The sequence below is a fragment of the Neophocaena asiaeorientalis genome, unplaced genomic scaffold (genome assembly GCF_003031525.2).
Source record: "Neophocaena asiaeorientalis asiaeorientalis breed wild unplaced genomic scaffold, Neophocaena_asiaeorientalis_V1.1 scaffold271, whole genome shotgun sequence".
Classification (NCBI taxonomy): domain Eukaryota; kingdom Metazoa; phylum Chordata; class Mammalia; order Artiodactyla; family Phocoenidae; genus Neophocaena; species Neophocaena asiaeorientalis.
The window spans coordinates 1,445,170-1,458,347 of NW_020175318.1; the positions used below are offsets into that span (position 1 = coordinate 1,445,170).

A 13,178-nucleotide genomic window follows, 5' to 3' on the forward strand; every position below is an offset into this window, starting at 1 on the left:
GTCTAGCTAAGTATGAGCAGAATCAATTACAAGGTTAAAAAAAAAAGGTAAATTTTAGGAGGTGTAGTAAATTTTAACCAGGTTTAAATGTTTACTTGCAAACTAACTAGGCAACATCACAACAGTCAGTACCAGACTGATAAATCTTTTAAACATGCGGATTCTGTATAACTCAAAGAATTTAAGTAAAATCATAATTAAAGAGGTAATTCCTACTTCTAAAAGATGAACTTTGACAAGAATCTTATATATGCACAACTCGTAGAATAAAATGAGCCAGGGCATCCGTGAACATAGGCAGTTTAGCTACAACAAAGCCTTTTCCAGAATCAAAAGTCACACTAGATGATCACAGACAATGACAGAAATTAGAGTCACTGCAAAAAATTGAACTCCAGATCAAACTACATCAAAATAAACTTAACATGCTATGATGTTAAAGGAGAGTGCTCCCCTACAGAATGAATCTCCCAGATTTTTAAAATCCTGAATGAAAAGTTTATTGGCTTATTCTAGAAACAAGTCAGTCATTCTCAAGTATCAAAGAAAAAATAGGAAAACTTTAAGACAAAAAAAAAGGGTGAATGTATTTGTCTATCTGGTATCCAAGTCATAAAAATTGCCTTCATTACCTCACTTATCCAAAACAACTGAGTGATGCAGAGTACACAGTGCAACACTACAAACCTTAATGCCTTTTCTTGATTTACCTCAGGTCACTAATACAGCAACTGCCACATTTATTGACTACTTCTTTGCCCTATGCTCTTGCTAAATGTTTTACATAAACATTGACTGCTCATAACCTTGGGAAGTAACTTTCATTTTTGGTGGAGGAAATCAAAGCTCAGTGAAATTTAAAATCTTGTCTGAAATCATACAGCTAGTAAGCTGTGGAGCCTCATCCCCAAGCTGATACACTTGATGCTACATCACAAAGACTCTTAATTGACAAGAGGTGGGAACAGATGAAACAGATAAGCTCACAAACGTATCACCAAGTCATTACAATTCTTCTTTCCAAGAAAAGAATTGCCTAATATTGAGAATTTTGGTTATAACCGTGTTAAAAAAAAATATCCTGCCTGTATTCTAGCTTATTTCATATTAGGCATATTAGATTCATGAACATTATTAAGGGTATCACTTTGTTAAATTCACACGTTAACAAACCATTAACAGTCTTTTTTTCTTTTCATTTATCAGTTTTCTTTTTATTTCACTAAATCAAAGGACATTATCTTCATCAGTATTCTCTAAATAGTACTGAAGGTGACCATGGCTTTTAAAACAGGAAAGGCCAGTAACATAGTAACACCACCTGTATATATAGTGGCTTATCCTTTACGTGTTATGTGTTAAGTGAAACAGAATGGGGGCAAAAAAATGTCAAGATTACATAGCTAAACTGAGATACATCAAAGAGGTACTAATTTCCTTACTTAGCAAGGGTGCTCTAGGAGATGGAGTACTATCTGGGAGAACAGAGACTGCTAAGTCTATCCTCAAAAATAAACTGACCAACACAAACCTCACTGAAAAAATAGCTTCTCCTGAAAGGTATACAGAGTGGATAAATACAATGTGGTATTATCCATACAATGGAACATTATTCAATAACAAAAAGGAGGTACTTGTTCGTGCTACAACCCTGAAAACCCTCTACTAAGTGAAAGAAGTCAGTCATAGGAGATAACATATTGTATGCCATTTATAAGAAATGTCCAGAATAGTCAAATCCATAGAGGCAAAAAGTAGATTAGTGGTTGCTAATGGCTAGGAGTGGGGGAAAGAATAGGGCACGACCGCTAATGAGTAGAGGTTTCTTTTGGGGATAATTAAGATGTTTGAAAGCTGATTATGGTGATGGATGCCATTTACATACTAGATGTGTAATGAATTACACATTTTAAATAGGTGAATTATATGGCATATAAATTATATCTCAATAAAACTGTTATTTAGGAAATTCCCTGGCGGTCCAGCGGTTAGGACTTGGTGTTTTCACTGCTGGGAGTCCAGGTTCAATCCCTGGTCGGGGAACTAAGATTCCGAGTGCGGTGCGGCCAAAACAAATAAAAAATAAGAAGCAAAAACAAAACAAAACAAACTGTTGTTTTAAAAAAAGAAATACACAGGTTTATCAGGCATGAAGACTGTCAACCTGTAACTATACTAACAAATTAACTACAGTGAATAACATTTTCTTTTTGCTAACATAACAAATGCAAGTATAATAATTCTTCCACATTTAAAACTACTTTTTTACCACTTACACGCATTAGTGGCTGGAATTATCCAAATATAGTTGTTTAAGGCACAAGCTGGATTCAATTCCCAGCTTTAGCATTTACAGGCAAGTTGCTCCCCTTCTCAGAACCTCACTTTACTCTTCTGTAAATTGAGAATTAGAATACTTATTTCATCAGGTTGTTGTAAGAATCAACTAGGACAATCCCTGTAAAGCACAAAGTACGCAGAACAAAATGCTAAGTAAACATCAGTTACTAAAATTCAGCACTGAATGTTTCTGGAGCCAGACCAGTCCATGTCCTACCCTATGCAATGATCTCATCCATATTCATTTTTAAGACGTTGTCATGGAGCCCCTGTGTGATGGCTGGGGGACACTTAGAGGAAGACTCTGCAAAAGAGAGTGATAGTAAGTTCCTGCTCCCCTCACCAACTCTTCTTTCTTAACAACCATCAGCTTCCTTGCTGCCGGTAGTCGGCAGGGAGATAAGCCAGGCCAAACTCTAGGCCACAGGCAGGGTTGGCCCTTCATATAACCTGAAGAGGGCCTTAGACCTTATGCCAAGTCAGACTTTTCCCAAAGATAATAAGGCTTGTAATGGGGGCTCTATAGCATAACTCCTTTGATGAAGGCTTTTCCAAATGTACAGAAAAGAAACAAGCAATCTCTGTATGTTAGTTTCACAGATGGTCAAACTTTTAATGGGTCTGATAAATCTGACCTGGCAAGATTAAGAATGAGGACAACAGGAACAGATAGACTGATCAATATAATCTGGAACTGTATGTAAATAAGAGGTTCTACCATGTCCACACACAGGTTAGTAGCATCATTCCAACTTCCTGTCTCCACAACACTGGTGCTGTTACACACAGAATACTGTCAACACATTCCTTCTACTCTAAGGTACACTAACTCCCTAGCCTAACAGAATTTTACCATTTCAGCTAAAAAATGGCAGGTTGATGTGATCTATATTTTTCTCAGTCTACAAAATACAACCTCGTTCTCAAGGTACAACCATGTCAAAAACTCCCTCACTACAACTTGAACGAGTCTCCCAAGAAACATGAAAACTCTAAATGAATATTTACTTACTGATTATTTCAATAACAAATCTTAAGTTATTTGAGGTAGTTTTCACTAAACACATTTAACACAATAGTTCTAAATACATTTTCAAGAAAAAAACTCGATGAATATTTGTTTCTGGTCTTGGAATTGCGGTGACATGCCATACTGCCCATGCACTAAGTGAGAATGTGGACACACAGGTCCCAGAAAAAAAAAGTACTGTAGTCAAGAGAGTTGTGGGGCAGGATATCACCTCTCATTCAAAAGCCTTCTGATGAAATGGGAGAAAATACTGGCAAATGAAGCAACTGACAAAGGATTAATCTCCAAAATTTACAAGCAGCTCATGCAGCTCAATATCAAAAAAACCAAACAACCCAATCCAAAACTGGGCAGAAGACCTAAATAGACATTTCACCAAAGAAGATATACAGATTGCCAACAAACACATGAAAGAATGCTCAACGTCATTAATCGTTAGAGAAATGCAAATCAAAACTACAATGTGGTATCACCTCACACCAGTCAGAATAGCAAAACAAACAAACCAAAAGGGCTTCTGATGTAATAAGGGCCATAACTGAACAGATATAGATCCCACACCATTTTACCAACAAGATTACGAGAAGGAAGAAGAAACTTTACGAGGATTCAACCAATAAATATATGATAAATTATGTTAAAGGCATGGGGAATATTAAGGGAGGGAGGAAACCCTTTCTTCAAGTAGTTTAGCATTTATCTGGAAAATTAATAATGTATATACAAAAATTTAACGGGCAAATGTATGATAATGACATTAAGTCATGTAGGAATAACAGGATAAAGTTGTTAATTCCTGAAGGGACGATTTTAGGATAAGTTCCTGGAATAAGTAGGTTTTGTCCTAAAATCTTGAAAGATGATTAGAACTTAAACAGGTAACAGGTATGAATGTGGAAGATCAAACAGTGGGGAAGCAGAAAAGCATTTGGGAAAATCATACAGTAGGCTGGCAAAACTAATGTAGTACAAGAAAGAAAAGAGCATGAAACAGTCACACTATGAAAAGCTTCTAACCGTAAGTTAAGGTGTTTAGTTTGATTATACAGTCAAGAGAAATACATCAAAACTTCCGGTACAGTCCACTGTTCTGAAACACTTCCTCTTCTTCATCTGTCAGATAAACTGGATCTTCCTTCAAGGTCCAGTTCAAATGTAATTTCCATGGTGAAGCTTTCCCAAAGTTGCAGTGCCGTCAAAGGCTCCTTTCTCTGTATCCACAGCACTCTGTGCTGACCTCTGTTACACTGGGTAGTGATTGCCAAACACTGAATGAGAATTAACGGGCAGCTTGGTGAAAAGACAGCAGTTTACACTTTAGCTTCTAGGAATCAGCAGAGTGAGCCAATTTACACCCTAAGGACGAAAGTCATAAGACCACCTTCTTACATTGGGACGGGATTCTATAAAAATATTTTTTTTACTTTCCCTAGCATGTCACCAAGGTTCTCCCTAGTGAGCTAAGTCCGTTAAGCACAAATAACTATGATTTGCTAAGTTCTACTTTTAGAACCAACAACTGAAAAAACATATAGTGTAATGATATATCAAAATTATAAAAAGCATTAAAGTAACAGCTGTTTTTCACTCAATTAACTTCTGGAATATTTGAGCATATAGTCAAGTTTCCTCCTCTTTAGATACTTAGGTCCACAACCTTCAGCTTTATTTTTATCTCATACATTCACCAGGCAAACATACCTGTTCAATAAGGTCAAACCAAGGCACTTTCAAATAAAAGTATACTGTAATTCAATACCGACAGTGTTGCTCTCCCACAGAAGTACCTCGCTCTCACCTACAAATAGGCCCAGTTTGGAATGGATAGCAAGAACAGACTTCTAAATGGCTTGTCAGAAATAACAATATTGATATTTCTTTTCTAACACCCCTCTCCTCATTCCTGCCTAAAGTTCTTCCAAGCAATTCTGAAAAGAGTATTAATTGATATAAGGGAAAATGATCAAAATGGTGGAAACCACACATTAATGGTGTCAGTTTCTTTACAAGACTACATTAATAACCACAGACCATAACTAAAAACAGGAAATACATTCTAATCTGATACCTTCAAACAGTGATTTTATAAAGACCAACCAATTAAACCAATATAGGATCATAAAACAGAACAAATTATTTTAAAGACACAAATACTTCTTAACTTTGAAAAGTCAAAATCCCAACAGAGTTATGTAACTTAACAAGTCAGTTCTAAAATTCATTCAAAACTCTATCCCAATTTTGGAGGGGGGAAGAATACCTTTATCAGGTATCAAATCTATGAAGTGATACTAATGAAAGCAATGTGAGATTGGCACAATACAAAACAGGTAAATGGAATAAAACACACTAGGGCAAGTTCAAAACTAAAGTCTATACATATGGTTATTTAGTATACAACAGAGGCAGCAGTCTACGTGTGGAAATCATAAAACACTCAATAAATGGTGAAGGGCCAATATCCCCATTCGTGGAAGAGGAGAGTCATCAGATCCCTATACCTCACATCCTACAAAAGTAGATTTCAGGGCTTCCCTGGTGGTGCAGTGGTTAAGAATCCACCTGCCAATGCAGGGGACACAGGTTCGAGCCCTGGTCCGGGAAGATCGTACATGCCGCGGAGCAACTAAGCCCATACTCTATAACTACTGAGCCTGCGCTCTAGAGCCCGCGCTCTAGAGCCCGTGAGCCACAACTACTGAAGCCCACTAGCCTAGAGCCTGTGCTCTGCAACAAGAAAAGCCACCACAGTGAGAAGCCCACGCACCGCAACCAAGAGGAGCCCCCGCTCGCCGCAACTAGAGAAAGCCCACACACAGCAACAAAGACCCAACACAACCAAGAATAAATAAAATAAATTTTTTTTAAAAAGTAGATTTCATATGGACTAAGGAGTTAAACCTATAAAATATACTAGAAGAAAATATAAGAGAATATTTAATAGTTTTAGGGGTAAGAAAAGCTTTCCTAAACGAAAATCACCAAAAAAACTGGTAAATTTTATGACATAAATATTTAAAATTTCTATAGGGCACAAGATATCATATTGTTAAAAGACAGTACCAGATTGGGACAAAATATCTGCATCACATGTCATAAAAAGAGAGTTAACCATTAACTGTACAGTGAATTAGAAGACAATGACACTGATGTAAATTCATAATATATAAAGAACTCCTACCAGGTAAAAGGATATTATTAATTCAAAGAAAATTCAAATCAACAATAAATAAAGCTAATGGAACAATCCCACAACCTCAATACTAGTAGTCAAGAAAATGCAAATTAAATGGTAAAATGTAATTTTTTTTAATGTAATTTTTTTCACCCAAAAGGCTGAACAAAAAAAGGATTTCTGTTAGTGCTGGTTTGAGAAATATACTGTTAGTGGTAGTAGAAACTGATACAGTTTTTTGAATATACTTTTAGTAAACTCAGTAATTCTACTTTTAAAAATTTACTACAGAAATAGTCACACAAGTGTACGAAGATACACTGCACACTTCATGCGCGTGCGCGTGAAGTAATAAAATGACAGTGCTCAGTAAATATTACTATGTGCCAGGCACAGTTCTAAGAACTTTATATACATCAACACATTTAATTGTCACAACCCTAACTACAATATCAAGTCTGTTATTATGATCCCTGTTTTGCAGGTAAGGAAACTAAGACACAGGGAGGTTAAGTAACTTGCCCAAGGTCACAGAGATAATAAGTAGTGGAGCAAAGATTCAAATCCAGGTGCTCTGACTCCAATATCTGAGCTCTTAACCATTATAGGTCTATTGCCTCCCAAACAAGGATATTCATTTATAATATATTAGCAAACTAGTGGGAATAGCCAATTGCCCATGATCAAATACTGGTAAAATAAATTATAATCCATCCACCATGTGGAAAAATAAATGATGCAGAGCCGGCATACAAACACACAAATATTTATAATACATTAACTGAAAATAAGTCACAAAAAAGATATTACATTCTTTCATTTGTATCTTAAAAACAACCTGTGTATATAGGTTGGTATGTATGTATATTGTTCTTTTGTTTAGGCCTTTGTCCAAAAAATTACACATCAAATAGTCAATACTGGTATCTTCTGGGGAGAACAGGATTAGGGACAGTAAGTGAAAAGAGACTCTCACTATTTACTTTCTTTTTCTATTAGATGACTTGTTTTATAATTGGCATGCTATGACTTTTATACCAAAAACAAATTTAAGGAAACAACAAAGTAGAGCTACATCTACTTAATAGATAAGATGCTAATAAATCTGACACTACTGGATCTACCCCTGCAAGCATCAAGTTAAGTTTGCTGTGCTCATGGCCACAGTTGGAAAAACCCTAAACCTGGCCAACTGATTATAATATAGTACAATCAGCGTACATCATGGCAAGAGTATTCAACATCATTAGTGAGAGTCAAACTGCTTGGGTTCAAGCTGTAGCTCCAATATTTACCAACTGTATGTATGACTTCGGGTAAGTCACTCAACCTATCTATTCTCTCAATTTCCTCATTGTAAATTAGGGATGATAGTATTTGCCCCATGTTTCACATTTGTTAAGTCCTTATAATAATATCTGAAAAAACTAATACATATTCATTTTGTTAGATAAACGATAAATAACTTTTTATAAATAGATAGATAAATAAATAAATAAAATATATATACGTGCATTGTGATGTTAATGCATCTCCCTATCCAAAGTCATTAATAACCTCTCCAAGTTAAACTAAGTACATCACAGATGGTAAGGGTAGGTACTGTCTTGGAAAACTTATTCTAAGCCTATATAGATACATGTATGAATGCTGCACCATGATGTAAAACGTATTTCTTATGGTTAAAGAGTGTCAAAGCCAGTGCACTGGAAGCATATACCAGTGAGCAGCTTAGAGCTCTGTCCCCTGTGGCCACATCCCAAGAACAAACCTCACCACATCTTTCACCTTCGAGGGCTGCACAGTAAACACACAGTTTTCAAACCTTAACGTATACAGAAACATACTGTTTTAAAACAAATTCAAAACACTTTCTCCTTCTAAAATGTCTTTTCTATTGTCCCTAGATTAAATCCATAAACCATTTTTAATTGGGATGCAATCTGCTCCCTCACACTTTTTTCCTCCCTAGCCAAAGCTCACCTTGATTTTACAGCACCTTAATCGAAATTCTCACCATTTGTAGGTTTATTTATAAATGTTTTATTCTGTCTCTTCACTCAACAGTACAATACAAAGAACTAAGAAATTACAATACCCTGCCAAAAGTAAGAATCACCTAGAATAAAAGCATGATACATTATAATTGGCCTATTAAAGTTAGATATTTAGGATTAGCTTATTTCAATATTTAAATCAACTTTATTAGACATTATTTTAAGTCTACTAGCCCTCAAAATATTTTTCCCAGTACAATGAATCTTTCTAACACATGATTTCTCTCACATCACGTCTTACATTCCCAAATAACCTGTTCAAAATGAAGTAAATTATCAAGTCCCAAGAACCTCTAGTGGGGAGGGAGGAGACCAGAATTAACTCAGTCCTTTTCTCATTATCTCTTGGATCTTTCTTACACTCTAGAAATAGTAATTTACACATCTTGTATAAATTCAATAAAAGAAAGCCAATTTAGAAATTCTTCAGTTCAATCCCTTCATTCAGCAGATGATGAAATCAGGATCTAGAGAAGTTAAGTAACTTCCTCAGAGTCACATGCTTTGGACTGAAATGATGTCTGATAATGAGACTGCTAACATCTTTCCATCCCCTTGAAGGAACAGTCTAGGATTATAAATCTTAATTTACCACATATATTAAAACTGTGTAATTGCAAGCAACTATTACAATCACCAGTCCTAAGAAAAATTTACATGTCTTGTCAGTATGTCATCTAGAACTTTTCAAAGTACTCTGAAATAATTACTTAAGGTATTTCCTGTTAAGTCTCATTTTACAGAAAAACAAGCTAACCCCAAAAGTATTATATCCTTGTTACCACATCAAAGCTAAGGATAAGATTCTTTCTTAATGAATTAACTAGTACTTAACATATAAAATCACATTACCTCCACATTTTTAATATCTAAATTTTTACATTAATAAAGTTTCTCCTACTGTCTTTTAAAGGAAATAATTTTGAGACAAATAGAAAAAGTAAAATAATAAATTTATAAAAATCCAATTTTCTCTAAGTCTCATTCATACCTGTTGTTCATCCTCCATGACGTTACTAGCAAATTCAAATACTAGGTCGTTCTGTTGGACAACAGCAGCCATAATAAAGCATTCCCCTTAGATCCACATGAGAAAAATTCCAAACAGGTTCAAGTACCAGGCAGCAGAGTCCAGTGACCAATTTGTGTAAATAACCCAAGCTAAGTCTGTGAAGTTACTGTATACCAGGTTTTCTTTAAGGAAGGTGCTTCAAATTTTCTTGGTTCACTGGGATTTTACTTAAATTGAGGCAATTTTTCTGAAATTTTTCTTCTCTAGAACTTCTTGACCTGAAAAACATAAGTTAGTTATGAGAAAGCAATCATACTATTTTGAATATAACAGTTAATACAGACAGCAATGTCTCCAAAGCATTTTTTTGTTAATGTTTTTAAACAAAACCAACATGACTAGTGAGAATACAGGGTTGTTGTTTCTTTAAAAAAAAACTAGACATATATTTTCTTTTAAGATTTCATTCCTGCTAAGATAAGATCACCTCTCATTACTGAAAATTGAAGCCATTCTCCCCTCACCCGAACCCCCAATAAACTACAAAGTACTATTTATTAAAAAAAAAAAAAATCTACCCAGCCATAACTAGGTTTTTGTAATTGTAATAAAGCATATATAAACAATTTCCTTCTTCCTACTAACCTAGCAAACCACACACATAGGAATTCCTACTCCATGAGTAATTTCATAACATATATTTTTGCCTTAATAGAAACATTCAGACAGTATCCTTGTTAGGCCTAATATATATAAGGATTTAAAATCTGTCTAATACATTTAAAGTTTAATAGTGCTATTTTAAGAGCTTTTAAAAATAAGCACAAATAAAGCTCACTCTTTCTGTTCTTTAAAAAGGTTTCTGATAAGTAGACTGCTTTACCATGCTTAAGCCTGTCTTCGGTGGCTTCTTTTTTAATGCACTGAAATGTATCCTTATCTCTAACACAGGCTTGCAAGCAACAGGAAGGAAACAGCACTTGACCACGTCATGGCAAATTAGAACATGCAAAGAAGTGCACTTTACAATAGAAAAACAGAAACGCAACTTAAGAGTGAAAACAATTTCGCAGGAGAGGGAGAAAAGCTTTAAAGAGTGCCTGCCAAAGATGTTTGCATATTTAACAGTATTTTTTTTTAAAGTTACCACTACTAACAAAAGTAAAGGGAAATTAAAAGTTTATCACAATTTTATTAAATATTGCTTCACATGGTTATGGCCATAAATACGACATGAAAAGACAAAGACATAAAAATAAGCACATTAAATAACATCTAGTTCTTTGAAACAGCATTTACAATTTTAATTTTAAAGAGACAAGTTCAGGAATGAAGCTGATCTCGTGAATCAGTTTCCCTGAAAACTTAAATCCAGCCAGTATGTGTTAGCTGAATCACATACTCATTTTCCTAATTTCAGTAAAGCCAATTTCGTATATGTTGCAGACTCTAGGGGGTCATCATGGATGACTGTGGTTTCCCTAACAGGAAATCAAAAAAAAAAGTTAAGAATTCAATTCAATTCAATATTTCTACTCACTAAATTCTAACCCAGCAGTTTCCCACACCCACTTCATCTCTTTTAATAAAGACTTCAACTCCAACACTGGGAAAGTATTTTTAGCACTACTATTTAGTTAGTTTTTGAGTACTGCACCATGTCTGGTGCGGGGGAAAGTACTTTGACCAAAATTCATCAGACAGACATAGAAACATAAAACATACATATAATATTTTCCTTTAAACTCTCACCTAATTCTTCTGTACTAGGCTTTCCTTCTTAGGTCCTCCACACAAACTACATTCATTCTTACCTCCATTTTCAACTTCTACTGTTCCCCATTCCTGGATTTCCCCTCCCACTTCTCAGTACCCATTCCCATCTTCTCTATCTTTCAATGCTCAAGTTCCATTTCTTTCACAGAGCCTCCCAACCTCTATGCCTTGACCTACATGGGCCTTCAAAAATACAGTACTTATTGCCCCTACCACCAAATTAGCACTAACTATACACTTCTCACACTTGAAAATTATGTCCCCCTAATTCAACTGAGTACGTGTTTCAGTATCTATTATTTGCAAAGCTATGTACCAGGCACCAAAATAATTAGAGCAAAACTTCTCTGGATAAATAACCATTGTCTAAAGTTTCTTCTGTACCTACCAAACCTCTGCGGTTTGGTAATAAAAATAAAAAGGATTATATTAATGATAATAATACTAATAATAAAAAGGACAATATTAATGACAGATATTGTTTTGAAAATCTATCATAGATATTTACGCTCTATGTATGTTCTTTGAAAGAATTACTGTAATACTTTTGATAAGACGGAAATCATTATTCTAAACTTAAAGAACCACAGTAAGAAAGTATAACCAGAATCAAGGGATGTTTCCTGATAGAAAAGTTTCTCTGTAAAAGGTTAGATTCCAAAAGACTATTCCAAAATCCATTTATTCATAAATACAAAGGTGACACTGTCCCAATGACCAGTGTGAACACATCTGTGTGAAGTTTCACTTTCTTTTCCATTGCAGTCACAAACCTTTTCTTACTAGCACTTCCACAGTGCTACTGTTCTTTAATAAATGTTTTTTTTTAGTCTCAAAAATAAGGACAAGCAATCAACATACCTATATCTTACAGCACACACTAGGAACCAACAGTAATCAACCGAAACTGAAATGACAGCCCATGATCACTAAGCCTTTGTTACGATAGGAAGAGATACCTTTACTCTGTTCATTTCTATATAGAAGTTCATAAACTAAAAATGTGTAAGTAAAGGAAAGCTCCTGCATTATTTTATTGGCTTCATTAGGCCTCTGACCCTCTGTCTTCTTTCACTCTATCCCACTGCTCTTCCTCTTCTCTGAGTAGTTATACAGCCTACGGCACCAAGGTGGTTCTTGGGAAGAATTTTTCTAATTCCTGATCCAGAGGTACCACCCTTACATATTAGAGGTACTTAAGTAACACAGCCTCAGTGTATTAAAATTTTTTCAGCAAGAGATGAGACTGGACACCTAGATCAATGATTCAATTTTTCATGAGTAAACTGAGTTCTGTGTCCAGGGTCTCACAATCTGAAAGCATTAACAGAATTATAACTAGAATCTTCATCTCCTCAATCAGGACTCTGTCCATGACTACAATACACACAGCCTCTAAATCTACCCAAATCCTTTATGCTGTAATAGTTCAGAACACAGGTTTCTTTTTCTTTTTAAGGTTTTTTTTCTTATTATTTATTTATTTAGGCCGCACCGTGCAGCTTGCGGGATCTTAGCTCCCCGGCCAGGGATGGAAATCGTGTCCCCTGCAGTGGAAGCATGGAGTCTTAACCACTGAACTGCCATGCTAGGGAATTCCCTAGAACACAGGTTTCTAAGTAAATACATATATCAAATTAGAAAAAAACAAACTTCCTTCTCTAGTTCAGCTCCCGATGTCCAAATCCACTCACTAAACTGTCTACTGGATAAGTCCGTGTCAGTGCTCCTCACAGTCAACGTGTCTACATGTCCAAAACTAAACTTATCATTTTACTCCTCAAATCT

At 35.3% G+C, this 13,178-nt stretch overlaps 1 protein-coding gene across 6 annotated transcripts in view; it reads right to left on the reverse strand.

Annotated features, from left to right (window-relative positions):
• ELF1 (E74 like ETS transcription factor 1) overlaps window positions 1-13,178 on the reverse strand; it is a 103,902-nt gene that overhangs the window by 42,168 nt on the left and 48,556 nt on the right. For 4 of the 6 annotated variants that reach the window (XM_024765480.1, XM_024765476.1, XM_024765475.1 and 1 more), the window contains exon 2: window positions 9,594-9,892. In XM_024765480.1, coding sequence (XP_024621248.1) covers window positions 9,594-9,665 — 72 coding nt within the window. In that variant the 5' untranslated portion in view covers window positions 9,666-9,892. Of the gene's footprint in view, window positions 1-9,593; window positions 9,893-10,452; window positions 10,472-10,497; window positions 10,533-13,178 lie in introns of those variants that run through there. The other 2 variants (XM_024765477.1, XM_024765479.1) reach the window with 2 other exon arrangements.